Source organism: Lytechinus pictus, unplaced genomic scaffold (assembly GCF_037042905.1).
Source record: "Lytechinus pictus isolate F3 Inbred unplaced genomic scaffold, Lp3.0 scaffold_62, whole genome shotgun sequence".
NCBI lineage: Eukaryota > Metazoa > Echinodermata > Echinoidea > Temnopleuroida > Toxopneustidae > Lytechinus > Lytechinus pictus.
Genome location: NW_026974182.1, coordinates 28,368 through 52,537, shown reverse-complemented (window position 1 = coordinate 52,537; position 24,170 = coordinate 28,368). Strand labels below are relative to the sequence as shown.

At 38.5% G+C, this 24,170-nt stretch overlaps 1 protein-coding gene across 1 annotated transcript in view; it reads left to right on the top strand.

Annotated features, from left to right (window-relative positions):
- Window positions 1-2,441: 2,441 nt before the first annotated feature.
- Window positions 2,442-24,170, top strand: part of LOC129266960 (uncharacterized) — a 39,749-nt gene continuing 18,020 nt past the window's right edge. The window contains exons 1-8 of the mRNA XM_064115461.1: window positions 2,442-2,502; window positions 3,981-4,058; window positions 4,843-4,983; window positions 5,266-5,354; window positions 7,211-7,270; window positions 8,324-8,426; window positions 10,013-11,116; window positions 13,813-14,160. Coding sequence (XP_063971531.1) covers window positions 2,442-2,502; window positions 3,981-4,058; window positions 4,843-4,983; window positions 5,266-5,354; window positions 7,211-7,270; window positions 8,324-8,426; window positions 10,013-11,116; window positions 13,813-14,160 — 1,984 coding nt within the window. The remainder of the gene's footprint in view (window positions 2,503-3,980; window positions 4,059-4,842; window positions 4,984-5,265; window positions 5,355-7,210; window positions 7,271-8,323; window positions 8,427-10,012; window positions 11,117-13,812; window positions 14,161-24,170) is intronic.

The following is a 24,170-nucleotide window of genomic DNA, read 5'->3' as shown; positions in this document are numbered from 1 at the left end:
CTGTGAAGTTCACTACTCAAGCTTTGGACGCTCTCTCTTGAGCCAAACCGAGTCATCAGAACCCTTCTCAGGCCGGTCGGATCTTCACGTAGACTTGCCTCCCTACACATGATCTCATCCTTGGCTGGACCACTTAGGTGAGTCACAAGAACTTGTGCCTTCTCTCTCTCCGATAACTGGTAATATTGGCAGTATTCATCGAATTCATCAAACCATTCACGTACAGTCAAATCACCAGGCTTTTGTGGAATACCCTTAAACTTGGGCAACTTCATCGAGGGCATTGACCTAGCCATGGACATACTTCAGAACGCACCAGTCATAGAAGCAATCATGTCTTCGAGGCTAGTGCTGGGAGTTGCACCAGCCCCAGTCCCAACATTATCTCCAGGCATCCTGCTGGTTTATTTGGGGAAAGAAATCTTTGACAATTCTGAAACAATACAACTTCTTACAAAATACAATTATAATTTCTTAACTTCTTTCAATTATTTTAACCAAATTACCTTCTAACCTTAAAATAACCTATATCTAATAGCGTCTTCTTATCCTCTTGACCTGCTGGCGTCCTCTGACGTAGTAGGGGGTTGCATCAATCTCAAACCGGTGATCCCACTTCTGACACCATTGTAGTAAACTGGGCTTGAGTGGTAGTATGGGTTGGGGTTCTTTTTTTGTTATGTTCATTTTCCTCTTTCCTTCTGCTTCCGTTTTGCCATTCTCCTCTTCATGTTCTTTCTTTCCCCCTCTTCTTTTTCCTCTTTCTCGTTATTTTTTCTCTCCCTATCTTTCTTTCTCCTTTCCCCCTTTTTCCCTTCAAAAACAAATTCCGGTGAGCTCCACCAGGTGGGGGAGGGGGGGGGGAGGCTGTCCCCCGTCTGTAACGCTACTGCTTTGAAAAATCAGATGAAAGAGCTTGAACAATATCGAGTCAAAACATATTTCATATCTTATCTGTAACTTGCGTCCTGAAGCAAATGCCGCTGTGACATTATGCGTAGCGACATACATGTGACGTTATGCGTTATAAATTTGCAGCGACATTATGCGTTGCTAGATGTGACGTTATGCGTTAGAAATTTGCTGAGACATTATGCGTTACGACATGTGACGTTATGCGTTAAAAAAGTTACGACATTATGCGTTGACTGCGACATTATGCGTTGACTGCGACATTATGCGTTGCACGCTCTTGGAATAATGTTGCAATCTGCAACATTATGCGTTGGTGTGACAATATGCGTTGCTGCGACTTTCCCGACCTTTCGTTGGAGAACGCGAACGCTTATTTGCGACGGTAGTTGATTTTGGAAGAGACTTTTGGGCCCGTCGTCATGGTCGTACAACTCTGTCCTGCAATGCAAATTGTGTGACATGAGATTTTTTTTCGTTTCGCATCTGGAACGGAAACATTTAATCTGCGTTTTGTGTGCAAAATTCTGGCTGCTACTATGGTAACAGCGATACATCCGATTTAGGACGACTTTCCAAAGCCACATTTGGTTCCTCTCAGAGCTCGAGAGGCCGCCCGGGGGGCCCACTTCCATTGAAGAGTGGATACCAGGCGCGACCACGCGTAAAAAAGGGAAAGAGTGGGCAAGTACGTTACGTATATGCCTATGTAACGTTATAAGGGTGTCAAAAACGATGTTTAAAATACTGAAAAAGGAGGATATGTTTTCAATACTTGTAGGGTGCCTGGTATTCACTCATCAATGGAAGTGGTTTGCCATTTATTTGAATGATTTTGACAGCTACATTGGTTCATGTTATAAAGGTCTGAAGCATCTGGCCAGCGAGATGCGCAGTAAGGGTTTGGATACTTTGAATACCTCGATATGTATTGTTTGTTGTATTCAGACGACACTAGTATTCTAGCTAGATTGGACCAGCTCCAATCTGCTTTGAATGCAGTTATTGCCAGAAGTGGCAAATAACCGTAAATACTAGCAAGACTAGAATCGTTATATTTTCTCGCGGGAAGGTGAGAAAAATTCAAATTTTCAACATGAGTGGTGAGGATCAGGATAATTTTATCTATTTGGAAGTTATATTAAAGTGAAATGGTACGTTCAAATTTACAGTAAAAAAAGAAGCTATCCCAGGCAAGGAAAACTTGGTACAGTTTATTAGCAGGAGCAAAAAGATAACAACTGTCCATTGATGCACAATGTGAATTATTTCATCAGATGATTTTACCAATACTGACATATGGGTGTGAAGTATGGGGGCTATGAAGATATTGCTGAAATTGAAATTTTCACAGAAATTTTTTGAGAACAAAGTTCACTCCAGATGCCATGGCATATGGAAACACTGGCCGCTCCACTTTATTAAATCATATCATTTGTAGAATGATTGGCTTTTGGCTCAGAATTGTGACAGGTGTGGTACTCTTTCTTGATTATAGCTTGCTTTTTAATGTGCACAAAGATCCAACTATGCAGTTCCCGTCAAAATGGATGAGTTGCATTGGAGATATACTACAGAAAGCAGGTTTTGGTAATATAAGGACAGGGAATTTGGACTGATTGGTTTCTAAGAGCCTTGACGTTGCGTTTGAAGGAAATGTCCGAACAAGATTGGCATGCAACAACATGGTCAAATCGTATTTGTTCAGATTATAAGATGATGAAAAGAGAATTGGGTTTTGAGACATATTTCCTAATTTTACGTGACACTGATGCAACTACATTGAATAAATTCAGATGCATGTTTCATACATGTAGGTTACCCGTCAATAACAATCGATTTCTCGAGAATCGGTGAATGATGATTATGTATATTATGCTCGCTGGAGGAAGTTGGAGACGAGTTTCATTATTTATTTGAGTGTTTTTTTCTTTAGTAAAGAAAGACAGATGTAATGTTAATACCCAAATAATATTTAGTAAGACCTTGTGCTTACCAAATGAGTAGATTGTTTAGTGTAAATAAAAGGTGTCATTTGAAAAAAAAAACATTGTAAAATTCATTAGAATGTTGTTGATGAATGGCTTTTTAAAAAATAATAATACAGTTACCACAGAGAATGTAACTACTACACTAGTAGTGGTAGGGTAGTGAAACAACTCGACGTAACCATCAAAATTACACTTAAATTTTGGGTGCAGTTGTAGTGATTGTTGTGTGATATTAGTGCAATGATACCGGATCTTCATCCATTGGACTTAGAAGCTGATTCCTGTTTGTCTGTTCTTTCGCTAAAATAATTGTGATCATGGTGGACCATTTTAGAATCATTCTGGTGTTATCGCTCATCGGATCGCTATCCTTCTTAAAAGCCGAGAGTAGCCCAGCACCCACCCCACCTGAGATCATAGATCTTTCACAACACAGTTCAAGTTCTCCTGACGTCATGGTAGATGAACACACTCCCCAGCATTTACGCTACACTCGGAATGAACTGATTTTGTTACGCCATTCACGTCTACCTGACAATGTATTCACAACAATAAATTAACTTGGTATCTATAGACGCCGTGGTTGCAGAGCCGGTTCCCACAAACGTAGATCGATTAGAGTCATTAGTGGAATAAGGCAAAGAATAAGAAAAAATGCTATTACAAGGACTTCGCACTTATTGAACATTGAAACTGTAAGTAATCACCATTCACAAGCATTAACGTTACCGTCGATTTTTATGTGCAATCCCCGTTCGTTGAACAATAAACTTGACGAATTTTCTATCATTGTCAACGAACTAAATTGTGACTTGTGTGCTGTCACCGAAACTTGGTTTCGTGCAAACCAACCTGAAAGTGACTTTGCAGTGAATGGATATGTGTCATTTGTGAAATCAAGAATCACTTGAAGGGGTGGCGGTGTTGCGATCTATGCTAGACCTGATACATCGCCCAGGACCGTTTAATTTTTACCCCCTCGTGGTGATCACGAAGTTCTTTGGGTTCAGCTACGACCCAAAAGATTACCTCGACTTATTTCGTGCATCTTTGTCGCCGTTGTTTATTCCCCTCCAGATAATGACCGTCAGAACGACTTGATCCAATACATTGTTGACTGTGTTGATGATATTAAAGTGAGGCATGCTAATGCAGGTATTGCTATACTTGGTGACTTTAATAGAGCTGATATCTCCGAACCTGCAATTTGAAACAAGTCGTGACTAGCGCTACGCGCGGTACTGCTATCCTAGATCTCATTTTGACTGATATTCATCGTTATTACTTGGAACCAGATATCTTGTCTCCTCTTGGTGTTGGGGGTGACCATATTGCATATTTTTGGAAACCGAATCTGACGAGATCATGTATCGGAAATCAAACTGTCGAGAAAGCAGTACGTCCAATGAAAGATTCTTTGATTCGCGAGTTTGGATATAAGATGTCCCATTACCCCTGGTAAGAGGTCTTGGCGAGGTCTACAACTGTCCAAGACAAGTGTGATGTACTCTACGACGTAGTACAGGGTGCCATGAATGAGTATTTCCCCATGAAGTCAATCAAGCTGCATCCTGAAGACAAACCATGGGTGACACCCAACTTGAAATCATTGATAAACAAGCGCCAGCAAGCTTTCAATGACGGTAACATCGTTGAATGGGAGCGTTTGCGCAACAAGGTTCAACGTGAAAATGCTAACCTCAAAGAAAACTTCTACAAGGACCGAGTTATGAAACTTAAACGTGAAAATCCGTCTTGTTGGTATAAGCACCTGAAAATCATTACTTCATGCAAAACATCAAGCACCATCTCAATTCCTGAATCACCAGATCTAGATGAGTTGGCCATTGCTGATGCAGTGAATTATCAGTTTGCAAAGGTCAGTCGTGACATTCCTGAATTAGATTCACAAAGTCTGCCCGCATTCCTTCCTGCTCAGAAGCCCTTGGTACAACCTTAGTACAACCTTATGAAGTCTACAAAGAACTGTACCGAATCAAACCAGGAAAGTCAAGTGACCCTGATGGTATTCCTACCCGCATCTTAAAGGAGTATTCTGGTGAATTAGCAACCCCGCTGAGTAAAGTTATCAATTCGTTATACCAGTCCGGATTTGTACCTTCTCAGTGGAAAAGAGCAATCGTCGTCCCCATCCCAAAGGAAAGATCAGCTACCTCAATAAGCAAAGGCCTATCTCATTTATATACCGCCAACTGTTATCTGACATTGAAAGCAAATTAGACCCCAAGCAGTTCGGCGCAAGAGCAATTCGCTCTACTACGCAATGTCTGGTTGATGTCTACAACTGTCTCTGTGCAAGTGCTGAAATATCCCCGTTGTATTACATCAATTGTGTCAACAGACTTCAGTCGTGCTTTTGACCGTGTTGATCACACTGTTCTCATCAACAAGCTGATCTCCCTGGAAGTCCGACCGTGGTTAGTTGAATGGGTATGTAACTTCCTTGTAGCTCGAGAGAGTGTAGGGTGCGCTATCACGGAATTATTTCATCTTCAAGGACATTGACCGCGGGGGTCCCTCAGGGCACGCGATTGGGTCCCCTTCTTTTTCTCGTTCTTATCAACGATGCCATGCGTGGTTCCTCAGTAAGGCATGGGAAATACGTGGATGATATGTCAATTGCGACTGTGGATACTTGTAATTTGAATCATGGTGATTCAATGAAAATTGTTCTAACTAGTCTTGAAGGTTGGTGTAAGTGTAACAATGTTCGTCTGAATCCGCAAAAATGCAACATCATGAGAGTGAACTTCAGCAAAATCCCTCTACCTATATTGGATTTTACATTGTGTAATGAAATCCTCAAGGAAGTGATGGAAATTAAGCTACTCGGAGTTACCATCCAGAGTGACCTAAAGAGGGGAATCCATGTTCGTATGATGATTTCAAGAGCATCTTCTCGCCTTTACATGTTGCGGAGACTGAAGGAGTCTAGATTGCCCCCTGCCGATCTCGTGACCGTGTACATTGGATTTGCCCGACCCATTTTTGAATATGTGTGTCCAGTTTGGCATTCTGGTTTGACAGTGATCCAATCTGAGTCAATCGAAAGAATTCAGAAGCGTGCCCTTCGGCTGATATTTCCAGGATCGTCCTAAAACACTGGGTATCTCTGGTCTGCAGTCAGTCAGGGAGGCAGTCTCTCTGTCTCTCTTTTGCCAAGCCTGCAATCAAATTGAACGTCTGCGATGATTGGTTTGTGAGAAACAATCCGACAAGAACCCTTAGACAATCGAAACGCTTCAAAGAACCTAGGTGTCGCACTGACCGATTCAAAAATAGCCCAGTGCCATTCATGACAAAACTGTTGAACTCGGAATAAATATGTACAGGATGATAGGGCCCATATATGTATTTTAATATGTGGTGTTTATTTTAGATATGTATTCCGGTATAATGTATTTAGATATAACATGTACTTGATTTATCTTTTTGTTTTTGTTTCAACTGTTTATATTATTTCTATAATATCGGTATAATTATTTAAAGACACACACATACACTTGGAAATCTGGAGACCTTATTATGTCTCCATACCCTTCCTTCATAAATTTGTTAAACATACTTCTGTTTTTCATCATACGCTTTATATTTAATATTCTGACACCTATTCCTTTGAATCTTATTCTAGCAATGCCGTGCCCCCCCCCCCCATCTATTTAAAATCCGTACTAAAGATTTGGGTTTATCCACCCTATGTAAATTTGAGTATGCACTTGTGTTTGTATAGTGTGTGTGTATGTGTCTGGATGCGGGGTGAGTGTGAGGGTGCGTGCGTGCTTGGGTATATGATTGTTTAATGAGTGTGTCCTTGTGAATAATTTTGTATTTTGTTTTGAATTATTTTTTGTGAAAATTAATGTTCCTTCAAATAATATACAATGTACACTTTTATTGTAAATTCATGGCGCAATTTAGTTTTTTAAACTACCATGCCTGTATGTATTTTTATATGTGATTTTGTATTAATAAAACCATCTATCTATCTATCTATCTATCTATCTATCTGTCTATCTATCTATATATATATCTATCTATCAATCTATCTAACCAGCCATGCATCGGTAAATACTTATGCAATGTATAAAAAAAATGTTCCAGTCTCACCTTGAACGATTTTCCAAAAGTCCAAGATTTTTAGCCTGATTTGCAGCCACTAAAGCCGAGTTGGCCCTTATTGTAGATGGGAGGAAAAACATTGCCCGATATCTTCATGATTAAGACTGATACGAAAACTATGTTGTCAAGATTTTTCTAATAGCACGTATTTATAATTTAATTTTCAGGTCAAAGAGCTGACAAAAGTGAAGCTGCAAGGCGAGTCACCGAAAAAAGAAATCAAGTTTGTACGTTTGGTATTAGGGATACTTAATTAAATTAATTTTTATTCAAACCATGAAAACGCATGTATTACTTTGTTGTACAAACTATATGCTTTCCTGAAATAAAATCTTAATTAATTTTTTTCAAATAACCTAAAGAAGTACCTAAAGAAATTATATATGTTGTTTCATTCACACGCACCATGATTACAATATGGATGTTTCCGCTAGCTAGACATGTACCAAAGTTGTCGTAATGGTTAGAAAAATACTCTTATTAAATCAACGATGCATATTATCTGAACATTTTTTTTTATATGTGCATATTAAATATCACTACTAGATAAGTTAGGTCCCACAGAGACCATTAATTTGTCCCTGCTGGATTTTATGCGCATTTATTTGTAGCCCAAGAAACCCAAATGAACACTGCAACGAAGTTTGTATGTAGTCTGGGTTTCAGCCCGTGAAGCGCGAAAATATGCAGAAACACACCCTGTCATATTTCTAGCATTGAAACAATATTAGGTGAGCTGTAAAATGATAAATGTTTTGATGGTGTCATTATTAACAGTTATATTTGGTGATTTTTTTTCACCATGGGCATGAGGGACAATGCAAGAGCGCCTACTTCATCGACGACGCAAGAACACGAGGCAGTGGGTGTAATCTTTAACTGAATGATGCCTAAAACTATACCTTGACCTTTTAAAGCTTGGCTCTCAGAATTTAAAGTGCAGCAGGATGATCATAACAATATCATGAATATGTCAGGCAAAGTTTGATAGTAGAACAGTTTTGTCAATTAGGTGGCTACCAATGTAAAATCTAATGTCCTTATTAGGTTGAAATTAATTATGAAGTCAAATAACTTGGTGGATGGGTTGCGCGTCTGTGAGCTCTGCCTATGAAGGCCGCTCTGTATTGCCTTTCTGTTTTAGATAAGAACATGAAGGGATGATGCTATTCCTTGCTTAGGAATCCTTTAGGGCCTGTATTTCATAAAGTTTGGGTAGGATATTATTTAAAGAGTAAGATTCTTTTCTGATTTAAACCTTATAATATCAATTTCTACAGCCAAACAAGTTGAATGATGCCCTTTCCGAAACACGGAGACTACATGTTTTTGATGAGCATTCTTTTAAACATGAAAACGCCGATCGCTTCCTAAAGTTTAAAGGTAAATGCAAGTTTTGGTAACGATATCAAAATGAGTTCGTACATAATCCAATGAAATGACCACCAAAGTGTCTGTTTGTATAAATAAAACGTATGTGCCAAACGATTCTTGAAGAAATTGTGTAATTGCTGAGAAATCAGCAAATAAGCACAGGGTTCGGGTATAGCGTCGGGCACAACATTCAAAGAAATAATTATACACTGTCCCACGTGCGCTTATCTGTGTAGGGGATCTTCAGTCTGAACATTTTTCAACGTAGATTTCAAGATTTCACGAAGTTCAGTTTATGTAACTGTACCAGATCTAGATCCTCGATGATATACTGACAATTAAGCCTTGTTTTACAGACTTTCTCATGAAATCAGTGTTTACTGCAACTACTGGAATTTCTCTTTAAACGTTATACGAGTAAGTGGATTAATATCGGACTGGATTCAGAATATTGAAAAAAAGAAGAAATTGATATAAAATAACATAATTATACAGCCCAACCATGTATGTTTTTTTAATGAAAGTACTTCATTGTGCAAATAAATTATTCTATACGAAAACAAAATTGTGGATTTAGGATTGGTTCAATCTCTTATGGCATCTATTATCTTGTACGTACGTATGATCAGCAAAGAAGGTCATATGGTTACACATATACATAAGCTTCACTATGAAAATCCTCCCATGGATTGTGATTTTAGTCATGCCCTTCAACTTGAATCCTGTGGTAAATGCAATGAAATATACATGTACCTTTCCCCTGTTTAGTGGAACATTTGAGTGTGACTGTGCATTTTGATCGTGCGTATCTAAACTATCGAGCAAAAGATAGGCTAAGAGACACTTTCAAGATAAATGAGACTGGGGTTGTTTGATGAATGATGTAACCATTTGTAGCTGTCGTGCGTAAAGATTTACATAACTTACAATCACATAAAGGAAACCAAAAGAAAATCCATGTTATCAGAAAGAATAAATTGAGACGAGCAATCTAAAACTTGTTTTTATCAAATTCGGTTATAGAGTAAGCGAGTTATGGAAGTTTGAAAACTGTTGTTGTATTTTCTATGGGAATCCTCAAATTGGCAAACGTGCTTCAAAATCGCTGATTTTGTGGACAATTCTCTATTTGTTTTGTACACAATTTATCAGATTTCCTCATTATCTTTCAAGCATCTTGCCTCCTTCGGAGCACATATGTAAAGGGAAAATGTAATTCATACCACATATGCCAAGGTCAGGAGGAGATAATATGAAATATGTAAAATAAAAGCGAAAACCTAACATGCATATTTCATAACCGATTTTCATGCAACGTATTTCAAGTTGTTCCTCTCATTTTAATCTTTCCAATAAGATTGCTTCTCTTTTGGGGTTGGGGTTTCCTATAATTATTAATGAAACCTAGTTGTTGAGCCATGCTGTTATGATTCATTGGAACATGTTTCAGTCAACTACCTTGTTTACCCATCTAGGATGATATCATTGCCAGGAAGTAACAAATACGTGGAATTATTAGATGATCACTTAATTCATTTAGGCCTAGCTCAAATATGATATTCCTGATAAATAATATTTCATGAATTTCTTTTCAGACGAGATCTATGTTATTGAACATGGAAACGAATACTGTAGGCCTATAACATGGACTATCGATGACGATGAAGCTTACATAGTATTTGAATACGGATTTCCACTAAAACTCCTAGAAATGACCTCTGCACTGGCTCCATTGTGTGAAAAAGTGGAACATATTACCATTGACTTTGACCACGATCTGGATATTCAAAGGCATGGATCAAAACCTTTCATTCCTATGAGATCTGTCCTCACCGTTTGCCTTCGCTCAATTTTTGCACAACTCCGTGACTCATTATGGACCGTCAGCAAGTGTTTTCCAAATGCAAAGAGTCTTGTGCTGGATTGCGAATTAGCATTATTTGAATCCACTTCCAGACACCACTCTGGCATCCCGCTGTCTTCACTGAGAAGATTGGAATTACATGTACCTAACAAACGTGACCCCGATACTCTTGACAACCTTTTTGTTTTGCTTTGTTCTTCCTGTCAAAACATTGAATTCCTCACCGTCACAAGCTATAGAACTCTCAAATGGAAGAAGTCAAGTACAGCCATTACAGAATGTAAATTGAATTATCTGACTGATATCCATCTTCAATCTCATCGGTCTGGAGAGCACTATACATTTCAACTGTTAGCAGACTTACTACATGTAGGACCTAGTTTGAAATTTGTCAAATTAGAAAGTGTACAGCTAGGAGATGTAGTATTGGAGAGTGTTGAATGGTCCAGAACATCTTCAGATTGTGGGATGCAAATTAAAGGTGCCACAGCGGCTGTACCCATAACTGACATAATTGGTCTTACAACTAGTGACCTTAAAGCGGTAACCGTCTTTACATTAGTCAGTTGCGAGATTGATTTTGGTCAGTCTGGACGTAAGTCTCCGCAAAGTCCGAAGGAACTTGGTACACTTCGGGAAATCAGGTTCGTTGGTTCAGAAAACCCACTTTCTGAATCTGATAGGAACAAGCTTTCGAAGTTGTATCCTAATGTCACAGTGACTACGACAGTAATTCAGGAGAGTCAGGAATCATATGAAGAATCTCATGAGGGTGCAGGGATACCTTCCAAGTTGGATAAGGCCTCCTTTGAATCACTCAAAACCTCTGCCATAGGTAGGTTGATATTGATTATTCTTCATCATGTGAATTTAATACCGTTATGGACATCATTAATATTTGCAAGGCTTTATATTATCTATAGAAAAACTCACATCTTACAATGGGCATAGTGGGATAATTCGGAATTTACTTCTGGAGACATGATAATTTTTGGAAAAATTTCCTCACGCAAATTATGCATATTTAATGAGATTGGCTGAACTATCCTCCATGCACTTTCTGATATTTCCTGATAATTTATGATATTTCCTCATTAGTTATATGATTCCAATGTTTCGTTAATATCATCTCTTGTGTGAAGAGATGATTCACTGTTGAAAGACATGTATATATAATGATTTATAATATATCACGTGTACTTAACGAATATCGGAAATAATGACATTCATAATCAATATTATCAACCAATATATTATATATATATATATATATATATATATATATATATATATATATATATACAGTGCGTCCCAAAAAAAACTATACACTTTTGAAATGGCTGCCAAATAAAAAATGGAGCACTTTGCTGAAAAATACTTACATATATGGAAAGCCAATAAAGTCAACTTTCAAATGACACCAAAAAGTTGGAAAACTATTCATGCTTGAGCGAGCACTGCCCACTGAAACAAAGGGTATGAAAATTAGGGTGGGCTGGAATTAGCCTTCCAATTTGTGTCAGTTTTTAAGAGGCAAATCCTTTTAAACTTGCAAAGTTAAGGGCGTTGTGATAAATTAATGATCAACCATGACCAGTTTTGGTTGCATAAGCAAATTTCATAAATTATTAAATTGAACTTTAATGCATTAATGAGCATAAATTATACTTTTGGGGCAGCATTTCAACTTTATCATTTGGATCTCTTTTTTGGGCAGCATTTCAACTTTATCATGTGGATCTCAGCAATGTGTTCATGGGAGTCTGGAGGATAGGGGGTGAGATAGGATTTAAGTGGGAGAAGCAGGTTGATGGAATAAGGGTCAACAGAACATTGAGTTCCCGCCCCCTCCCTCTTTCCCACCCTCCCCCTCCCTCTTTCCCATCTTCCCCTCCTGTTGTGAGACTGATGGCTATTGTCATGTATGCGTGAAGTCCAGAGCAGAATGTCGATTTAATGATAAATTCTGAATTGGGGCATCAACTTTTTCCTATCAATCATTGAATCAACAATTTATTAGTAAATCAACTCATTCAATGTGCAATGTGATCAATCAAACATTCATTTTTTTTTCCAATAAATTATTTCATTAATCATCATAATCATTAAATTTCTTGGTAATGATTCAAAAAAAAAATTGACCATCAGCCACCGGTCACTTGGCAGTTAAGTTTTGAATAGGCTACAATCCAGGAAAAGAGACAGAGAGAGAGAGAGAGGGGGGGGGGGGGCTGGGAAATGGAGGTGGAGAAGGGATGGTACATATGACTATTAATATGTAAAAAGGACAAAAAGAAGAGGAATGCCCTTTTAACCAAGTCTTAACATATCTCGCCCTCTTGCTTGTAACAGGTACCATCATATTACTCTGCCTCTCACGAACACACTTCTGAGGTCCAAAAGATGAATATGCTACACTAAAATTACAACTCCGGCTCACTCATGCATTAAATTTCAATTTAGTAACTCGTGAAATTTGCCCAAGAAACCAAAACTTATCTTACTCATCAATTTAGCTTAACACCCTTAGCTTAGCAAGTTCCAAAGGACTAACCACTCCAAAAAACTGTAAGGCTAATTCCTGCCCAGTCTAGCCGAGCTTAATCTCTCAGGAGAGAAGTGGAGGGGGGCTGGGGGTTGAGATGGAGAGAGGGGTTGCTTAAATGTTCTGTTGACCTTTATCCCATCAACGTACTTCACCTACCTAAGTCATATTACCCCCTCTTCTCCTGACTCTCATGAACACATTGTTGAGATCCACATGATAAAGACAAAATGCTGCACTAAAAATTGCAATTCATGATCACTCATGCATTAAATTTCAATTTAATAACGCATTAAATTTTCACAAACAACAAACTGATCACAAATGATCTTTAATTCACCAAATAACCCTCAACTTTTAAGTACCAAACAAAAAAACCTGAAAGAAATTGGAAGGCTAATTCCGGCCCACCCTAATTTTCATACCCTTTGTTTCAGTGGGCAGTGCTCGCTCAAGCATGAATATTTTTCCAACTTTTTGGTGTCATTTGAAAGTTGACTTTATTGGCTTTCCATATCTATAAGTCTTTTCCCCAAAGTGCTACATTTTTTATTTGGCAGCCATTTCAAAAGTGTATAGTTTTTTTTGGGACGCACTGTATATATATATATATATATATATATATATATATATTGTCAACCAAGGAAGCCTGCCCCATGAAACAGGTTCTGTAGGAGTAGTGTAATCAGGAAATAATTTTCATGTTGTACACAAGAAGGTTTTGTTTGGTATTCAAACATGTTACTTCACTAGAGCGTTTTTTTTTCTATAATTTGATTTGAAATAATACATTACACCAATTGGGAAATAAATGTTTATAAATTTGGAAAAGATGGAAAATTATATTCAAATACTATATTCCTCTTATCATTTACATTGGATATTTCATAATGACCCCAATTTCTGAGCGACAATGATTTATTAGAATTTTGAAGTAACAGGTTTGCAATAAGAAGTGCAATAGAAATATCTTTAATAATTTTTAGTACCTGATGACGGAGATGTCGAAACAACCAACAAGGAGTGCTGCAAGAGAGTTGGAGCCGATGGTGGTAGACTGCGGCTAGAGTCCTTTGGGATTGAACTTGAGATACCTCCTGGTGCAATCGACAGCAACGAGCCACATGAAATTTCTCTACGTGCCCTGATTCATACTCCTAATCTTGGTGACACCAAAGAAGAGATGTCAGTCTGCTTTGGTGTACAGTGCTTAGCTCCTGATGACTTACTCCTAAGGTCACCGGTGACTTACACAATACCTCATTGCGCTGTTGCATCACGGTACTCCGGTTTAGAGGCAGTCTTGTATACAGGAGAGGGGAAATACTCATCGCGTAAGAACTTATTGTTTCATATGTGTATTATGGAGGATAAAAAGTGTCACCTAGATGTTCAGATAATTACCTACATCCTTCGGAACAAAATGTCGTCTGATCTGCATCCTGTAAAAGGCCCGGGGAGCAGTCAAATATATTGCTGTACACACGCGTGACCAAAAAAAAAACGCGTTTAAATTGATATTTATTCAATTTTGGACGCGGGCAGCGCGTGCACTCGTTAAGGATATCAAAAACACCTAATAAAAAAAAAAGCTTTTCCCCCAAGCTTTTTCCCTTGGGTCATATTCTGGCGACAACTTTGCAACAACTAGGGGCCAAAATGTGTAAATAAAGCCCGCGAAAAACTTGTTTAGGGGGTTGTGGGTTATTTTGCACACAGAGAGAAACTCGTAAAGGTGGTGTTTGGAAATAATTTGGCCACGCGATACAATAAAATTTTGTGATATATTTTGACAAAATATTCAGAAAATAATATCATATTTCACCATTCTCTTGTTCCTTTTTTTTTTGGGGGGGGGGTGGGACTGTACGCAACTGTGAACAGGATTGTGCGCGAAAAAGAGGGGCACAGTATATCCCATGTGCCAAAAAGCTGCTTAACATATAAATTATGTCCCGAGCGAACGAAGCGAGCGAGAAAAAATAAATTTTTCATATCTTACACTTTTTCTTTTTTGTTCTAGGTTGAAGAGCTTTTGGGGGCCATGGCCCAATCATTCCATCTATACGCCATTGCTATGCAGGATGGGTCCGGGGCGGAGGCCTCTTGATATTAAAGCCATTTTAAAGGGGGGGGGGGGTGAACTGTGTGGTCTCTCATTGACTTTGTCTTATAAATACATAGTCTTAAAATTTACTTTTTCAGATATCTACTAATACTACAAAGAATCGATTGACCTAAAATTGTACTTGTAACGAGAACTGAAATGTTTTGAGAGGAAAAGTAACTGTGTTGCTGCTTGGTAACATAATTATTATAAATGTATTGAGTAGTTAATTAACATGATATTATTCAAACGGGTCTATTTTACTAGACTACACTAGCATTATGGTATAGTAGTTGAGAACTCGAGTTGAAGCTATTGTTTCGTATCTGCGTTAATACCATGGTCACATTTGTTCTACGGCGGCCGTACGGCGAGTCGAATACAGCCGTTTTATTAATTTTGATTCAAACCACCTATATGTAGTTTGACAAAAAAAGTTAAAACGGCTGTTTTCGACTCGCCGTACGGCCGCCGTAGAACAAATGTGACCATGGTATTAACCTTACAGATTGCCGCTATTTTAATCAAATCGCGGGTACATACAGTATATAGCTTTTACACAACACATTAATTCAACGCAGTTGCGTAATGAACCAAACATTTCGAGGAGACACAACATAGGATTGTGGGAAAATTTGTAAAAAGTCGCCAGCGAGCGAAGCGAGCCGGAAAAAACTGACCATTTGAAATGAAATTCAAATTATGTAACATATTTTTTCCATTATATGTGACTCGTCACACCGAAATGATAAACAAGTCGCAAATCAAAAATCGTCGGAATTCGACAAATTAATATAAAGTCAAAATTTTGAAGATTCTTCTTTTTGTTCTGATTCTTCCATGTTTCATAATTACCCTGTGAAAAAAAATGAGTGAAATTGATGACGGGAATGTGATAAAAAAACAGTTTTTCTGCGAGTGTTTTTTTTTCGGTCAGTTCGAAAATTTCTGATACTAGGCACGCAGCACGCTCGACTTGATCGAATTTCGCTCCATACGAAGCTCTGCCCCTAGCAACGTACGCCATTGTTGATTTGCTATTCATTTAAACTCGTGTACAGCTGGCGGCGGCCGACCGGCTGCTCGCTCGATCGATCGGTTCAATGAGCTTCAAAAGAAAAATAAAAAACATCGCTTTCAATACGTATTCTGAAATTGAAAAAAAAAGGGGGGGGGGCTTCTTGACAAAAGTTAACAAACTGGATTCAACTTCTAAAGGTTTATTTTTTGTGATAATGGTACCAGGCGGGCCGTAAGCGATAGACTGATACCTGATTTAGGTTATTAAGCCTGGCTATACTCGCGAAATAATAGTCCTGCGTAAAGGCAAAGTATTCAAAACACGGTTTGTTTGCGAGGATTAGTTTAATTAAAGGGATAATTTCACTTTGTGAGCAATTAAAAAAATTATCATATTGCCTTTTGAAAATGGTATGAACATTTGACTAACAGCTCAAAAATACCCATGTGAAAGTTTGGGATCATAAAATGTTCGGGAAGTGTTTTTAAAAACTGAAAATCTGAGGCAATGTTTGAAGAGAAAAATGCACTTCTCGACGGTTGATTCATGATTCTGTTTCCAATTTAAATCGATATTATATAGCGCCACCTTGTTATGTATGCAAGAAAGTAGGCGGAGCTTACCACGGGGAATTTCGCTTCTTGGGTGATCTGTGGGCGAAGTTTGTTTTGGGTTTTTTTCTGTGTCTCCGGTCGATGTGTGCGATAAGCGATCGATGCATGTGCGTTGCCAATTGCCTGTGTGAAAGTGTGTGTATCGCTTGTGCATAACATTGGGGAATATCATACTGTCGAACAGTGTCGAACTCGTGAATGTCCATTCCGTCTTTGGTCTGTACATTTGTATATGTTAGCCACATGTATGCCTCCTAATGAACTTCGTAGACTTATAGACCATGGGATTTTGATGAATTTATATGTTGGCGACATAAATTAGTAGCAAATAAAACGACAACAGAAAAGAACGCGACAAACCGGGGCTACAAATACAATCTCAGAGCAACCTACAGTGTAGAGTAGTAGGTTTTTTTTTTGGATCATGGGGGGTGGAGCGTGATTTTCCAGAAGCTATATTGTGCCCCCCCCCCTAAAAAAAAAATATTACCCTTCTGTCCTTTTCTTTACCTTTGCATCACTACAAGACGTCATTGTGGTTGTTGATAATTCTCTTTTACCTGGTCACGATATAGCAAACGTCCGTCGACTGGTTCGAGAAGAGAATGCAAAATAGCTCCATGTAATGTAATATCATGGATCTGTATTCCGAACTCCACTCTGGTCATGATACGTCCACGTGGTGGTGAAAGCCTTCTTGTGTCATATGCATGTTTATGCACGGGACCCCGGACGGGACCGCACGGGACATAGCTGGGAAGGAACTCGGAATAAAGGCAGTACCTCTCCTCCCCCCCCCCCCCCCCTGGCATGGAAACTTCACCATCCACCATCGTACGTGGTTTTTCTGTGTGTGTGTTACGTTCTCCACGAGCTCCCCCAACAAAGATATTCCCATCCCATCAAAATCTTCGGTAGGCCTATCTTCACGTAATATGCTTATGAGAGACTCCCGGGGAGATGATCAACATGATCAACGTATTGCCCCCCCCCCCCCTCCGATCGATCGGGGCCTATCCGTTTTGGACTTTATTTTGGAACGTGGTAGATAGGGTAGTTGCAAACCCAAAACATCTCAACTCCTAGACCCCGGACTATCATGACTATATTAGACCTACAAATTATTATCCATAAACTTTGTTGGTTTTGTGTATTTGATTTGCAGGGTTCTTTTGTAAGGGGTAGGAATCGTATTTAATTTTATCCATGATTGGGGTCAATAATTCTTTCCGTTTCTCCGCCATATAATCCGCTCATGGCATCTTTCAAATCATATCACTTTTCTTTTTCAATTTCCATTTCTTTCCCGCTCTTTTCTTCTGTTCTTCTGCTTCCCCTCGCTCGGCGATCTTCCTTTCGTAAATTCTTTACAGTAAAAACGCAGTCTGATTTTTTTACACAACCCTGATATATGAACCTTACGTGAAAATAGTGTTTTGTGTTCTTTTCTGGCTCGTTTACCTGAAAACCTGTATATTGGTTATTGATTTTCTTCATACAATTTATATAAACCCCTCATTAATTCAGCGTATATGAAGCATCCTTTACCTTCGATCTGGTATTGTTTATATCCTCATGATATCATGTTCATTTGGGGAACATAATGAAAAATGAAATGGTGTAATTAGTCACACGTTATCAATCACGAAAGTTCCCTTTTCTGCTTGATCCAATCGCTAAAACATTCAAATTCCACGGAATAATTACCGGTAGTCATACATCATCGCCACAACCATCACATAACAATACACTTAAATTTGTGTATTTTAAAACAAATACTTGTGAATGAGCATAATTGTATTTCCGTCGATATTGAAAGACCGTCTCTAACCCGGTATGACCCCCCCCCCTTCCCATCACTCTGGATATTTTATCGGTGACCCGACAATTGCTCCGCCGACATCTGCTCCGCCGACAATTGCTACGCAAAATACGACAACTGCTCCGCCGACAATTGCTCCGGACAGTTGCTCCGCCGACAGTTGCTCCGTCGACACTTGCTCCGCCGATATTTGCTCCGTCGACACTTGCTCCGCCGATATTTGCTCCGCCGACATCTGCTCCGCCGATATTTGCTCCGCCGATAATTGCTCCGCCGACATCTGCTCCGATTATACGACAATTGCTCCGCCGATATTTGCTCCGCCAAAATCTGCTCCGTCAATATTTGCTCCGCCGGCTTCTGCTCTGCCGTAAATTGCTACGATAATGCGACATTTATTTATTCATCTATTCGTACTTTCATGCGCGTAACAATTGTAGCACAGGATGAAGACGTCAATGCAAAGTAAACTTAAACTATGCTTGCATGATATATTACATGACATACACAGGGGGCGCGGAACGGTTTTCAAAGTGGGGGCTGACCATGCTAAAAATCACAATCATATGGTAATTTTTACGTTTTTGTACACGGTTTTGGAAAAAAAATTGGGGCTGAAGCCCCCCAGCTCCCGGCCCCTGATACATAACATAGAAAGAAGTAGAAAAAATGGATAAGCACAAAGGACGGATAGATATTCTTCATTTCTTATTCCTTGGGGGCATTTGTTTAAGTTTTATTACGTGCCTGGTGATTAAAATGAAAAAAATTACGCGTGTTCATGTAACTATTATGACAGTACAAAGAAAAATTCTTAGCGTCAAAATCGCTCTGGCGAAATATGCTCCGAAGTGGAGATATTTGCTCCAGCTGAAATTCAATAGGTATGCTTCATGTTTACAGTAAAAAAAAAAATGCGTATAAATGTCTCATTTCCAGGTTGATAACAGCTCGCGCTTCGTGCTCGCATTATAAATTCAGTGCGATGCGTTATTGGGTTTCATGAATATGTTACTATATTATTACTGGTATGTATATATATTATTTCTTTTAAAAACAACATTATTTGTTTATACGTTATGAGAGATATACATACATATATTCATTTATTGAAATATATTTATATTGTTGCTATTGCACAGAATAGAATAAAATACAACCGAAGTCTCGTCTTATAGTAACTCACCAGTAGCGTAATGAGCCAAAAAAAAATGGAGGGGGCCAGACAAGGATGACATTTAGTTTCCTTTCCTTTATTCCTTTTTTTATTGGTAGGGAGAATGGGGGGGGGGGGATCCGTGACCCCTAGCACGCCCCTCCCCTATCTGTACGCCAGTGATGATCATGCTTTCGTTTGAATAAAAAAAGGTGCAAGGGTAGATAAAGCCCAAGACGTATTAAAAAATATTGAAAAAAATATTAATAATTATAATGCTGATAAATGTGAAATAAATCAAGCGGTAACCAATGAAAATAAATAGTGTGAAAGAACAAAACGAGAAAGAGGGAGAGAGAGAGAGGGGCGCGCGCGAATGTATGGTGTATAAGTTGCTGGAAAGCAGAAGAGCAGGGGCGGATCCAGCCTTCGCCAATAGGGGGGGCGGGGTTTTTTAAACCATATTTTCCCCGATCGGCCGCTCGATAATGATTTTGGTCTCTTTGAAGGGGTAGTCCTAATAATCACTTCTTAGCTTTATTATAAATCAACATAAATATATAATATCATAATCCTTATTCATATAATGCGAGCGCAAAGCGCGAGCTACATTTTTTAGGAAATTTTATGTATTTTTCCTAAAATGTGAACATTCTGGTCAATGTTTGTTATCCTGAAAAAGATGTGTATGCAACTAAATAATTACTACGAACGCGAAGCGCGAGCAGAAATGAACTGATGGAAAAGGTACCTGTTAAATATTGCTTGCAGTTAGCCATGAAGACGTTAAATACTTTAAAAATCAAATAATGCGAGCGCGAGATTTAGACCTACTGAACGAGACACTCTATGTTTTGTAAATCATGAAAAGGATGAGTAATTGGGGATCTTCCTTACATTAATAATGCGAGTCCAAAGCGCAAGCAGAAAATTTTTATATGTATACATTTAATGTGATCGAAAAGGTACCTGTTAAGGACTGCTTGCACTTAGCCATGAAAACGCTACATATTTCAACAATCAAATAATGCGAGCGCGAAGCGCGAGCTGAATCATTTTGAAATTTCTACATAAAGAATGGAAAATTTCAATCAATTTTTTTAATCGTGAACAGGATGGCTATATAACTAACCAATTTATACGAGCGCGAAGCGCGAGCGGAAAAATCGAGATTTAGACCTAAAACGGGACACTCTATTCACGTTTTGTAAATCATGAAAAGAATGAGTAATATGGGATCTTCCTAACTTGCTAATGCGAGCACAAAGCGCGAGCAGAAAATTTATGATATTGTGATCTGAAACTGGATAATGATTTTAAAAGATTAAACTTTTTTGATATTCCGACTAAAAAACAGAGTCAATTTCAAGCACTTTGTAGGGAAATTGTGAGGTGGATATGGATTGCATTTAATAAAGAGCTGATATGTTCTATTATTACTTTGAGTTTCGACATATAGGACCGGGACATCCTTAGGACATGCCATCATATGAAAATGATGACTATTTTCCTATTTCTCTTGCTAAGCGCGAGACAAAACAAAAGGGACAATTTAATTTCTAAATTAATATCTTACTCATTAATGCCTAATGACGGCACGAAATCTGATGATATTATGGTCTGAAAACTTGACATTTCAAGCACTTTTGTAGTCATGAAGAGGATGCATCAGTTAATATATTTTTAACCATTAATGCAAGCGCAAATCGCGAGCCAAATTTTTTGATAAACTGTCATTAAATGGGGATTTTAAGTAGTTTATTTGTATATTCAATATTGAGACATACAATAACTCTCCATTCAAATGCGAGTGCAGCGCTAGCTAATACGTTTTGACAATCAGACCTGAAAAAGGATATTTTGAAAACTTTACGGAATACACGAAAATAATAGGTACCTGATAAATCAAAATTTGCGAGTGCGCAGCGCGAGCAGAAAATATTAAAAATCAGACCATAAAACTGACATTTTCACAGAGCGCTTTTTAAAAATCAATTTGTAAATCACACAAAATAATGAAAGTTCGATTCCCGAGGTGAAATATGTTTTGTATATTGACTTCCAAACTTGATATTTGAACTCCAAATTCCATAATTATTGAACAAGATATGAAAATCCCCTAACAGGCAATTTTATACAGTGACATGAAAGATTCTTTTTATTTTTCAAGTCTTTCCCTCATCTTATTTTATTTACTCGTCTTCCTCCTCTTCTTTTTACTCTTCTCTTTTCCATCATTTTTTTTTGCTCCGCCAATAGTTTGGGGGGGGGCGGGCCCCTCGGCCCCTCCCCTGGATCCGCCTATGGAAGAGATATTGTGTCCAGCACCCCCCCCCCCCCATTCTCTCCCCGCTCAAGTCCGGATTGAAACCAATGATAATAATATATGAACAAAAATCCAGATTAACAATTTCAATGGGGAGGGTGTCATTCCCCTTCTGCGTTACAATTTGTCAAGTGGCGGCGGCAGGGAGAACATTTTTTTTAAGCAAAAAGCTGTGATGATAGGGGAGAAAGAAATAAATAAATAAAACATTAACGAATAATAAGAAAAAAAAAACAACAAAACAATTTGCATAAGATGTTCATGCAATTGTATTATCGGAGCACATGACGGCGGAGCAATTATCGGCGGAGCAGATTTTGGCGGAGCAAATATCGGCGTAGCAATTGTCGTATAATCGGAGCAGATGTCGGCGGAGCAATTATCGGCAGAGCAATTGTCGGCGGAGCAAATATCGGCGGAGCAGATGTCGACGGAGCAAATATCGGCGGAGCAAGTGTCGACGGAGCAAATATCGGCGGAGCAAGTGTCGACGGAGCAACTGTCGGCGGAGCAACTGTCCGGAGCAACTGTCGGCGGAGCAGTTGTCGTATTTTGCGTAGCAATTGTCGGCGGAGCAGATGTCGGCGGAGCAATTGTCATGGAACCATTTTATCGTCGAATAATATGCGCGACTGTCGGGGTAAGGGGAGAGGGGGAAAATAGAACTGAAAAGGATGGGGAAGAAGAGAAAGAAGAAAAGTGGAAGAAGGAAAGAAAAAAAATGAAAAGAAAAGAGGCTGTCGGACTGACGCCTACCGGAAAAATGAAAAAAAAAAACTGTTGGGTCACGAAGGAATGTTCCATTACTCCGTGTATATAGGCTATACCGACAGTGATTAGAATATACTGTCACACGGGGCGGTTCGAGGTAACTGCTTTATGTTCCGAGAGAGATTTGAATGTATAGGTTTTAGGTCTAAATCGCCTTACAATCAAGCCCATTCTTTTTTACGTACAGTGATTAAAATTGCCCGGCAGTAGGTCCCAGTCGCCAAAATTGTTAGCTCGCGCTTCGCGCTCGCATCATTCAGAATGTTCCATTATCATCTTCACAAGTTTATTACGTGTTGGGCAGCGCTTTTAAAATATACACTTTCAGGTCAGTAAATTTAGTTCGCGCTACAAACAGCTTGTTCTTTATTGTTTTACAACGGCAGTCATGATCAAGTATATATCACAAAATATATTGTTGAGCATGATATACCCTTCGTATTCATTATTACAAGTAGTGCAAAAGGAATGTCCAGTTTTTATGTCTACATGTAAAAAAAAGCTTATGTGTTTCGCGCTTGCAATGATTGTTTATTGAGGTACATATAATTTGATATTTACATTGAAAAAAAAAACCTGCTTAGAATGTCTAGTTGTCGGGCCATAATATGGAAAACTTCAGCTCGCGCATTCGCTCGCATTGTTTCATCGAATGTCCACCATGTCCACAGTGGCGTATCATGAAAATGATGCGTATCTAGCGAAAACAATGTATGCGAGCACTAAGCACGTGCCTATTATTTTCAGTATTAAGATCTTAAAAAGGAATATTCCAAGCACTTTTTTTAATAATTAACATGATGCATATCCAGACAATGAACGCAAGCGCGAAGCGCGAGCCGAAAATTATTGATATTGAGACCTACAATCGGGACATATCGATGCTTATCTAAGTAAGCGATTCATGCAAGCACGAGGGGCGAGCTGAAAAAAAAATCAATATTGAGGGGAAATCCTTAATAATAATGATGATAATAATTATAATAATAATAATAATAATAATAATAATAATAATAATAATAATAATAATAATAATAATAATAATGATAATAATAATGGTGCATGGCTACTTATATAGCGCACAAGTACACCTTTTGGTGCTCATGGTGCTTTTAGAAAAATAAACACAACACCCAACAGCAATAGAAAACGAAAAAGAATAGAATTTGAATTCTCCTGAATGTTAATGGGAGATCAAAATTTAGTTTTCAACTGGGACTTGAATGTTCCTGTTGATGAAAATTTGGCGTAATTGGATAGGCAATTGATTCCATAGCTTTGGTCCTATAACAGATAATGCATCCCCCCCCCCCCCATTTGTGTTTTGTTCTGGGTGTCTGGAGCAATAAAGTATCAGAATGATGAGCGGAGACTGCGTGAAGGCTGATATTTTGAGATAGAGCTGCGGAGATATGTGGGGGAAGAGGGAATAAATTGAATATAATAGTAAAATAATTTTGAAGGTGATTCTTTTATCAACTGGCAGCCAAGGTAAGGACTGGAGAATTGGCGAGATGGAGTCTTACT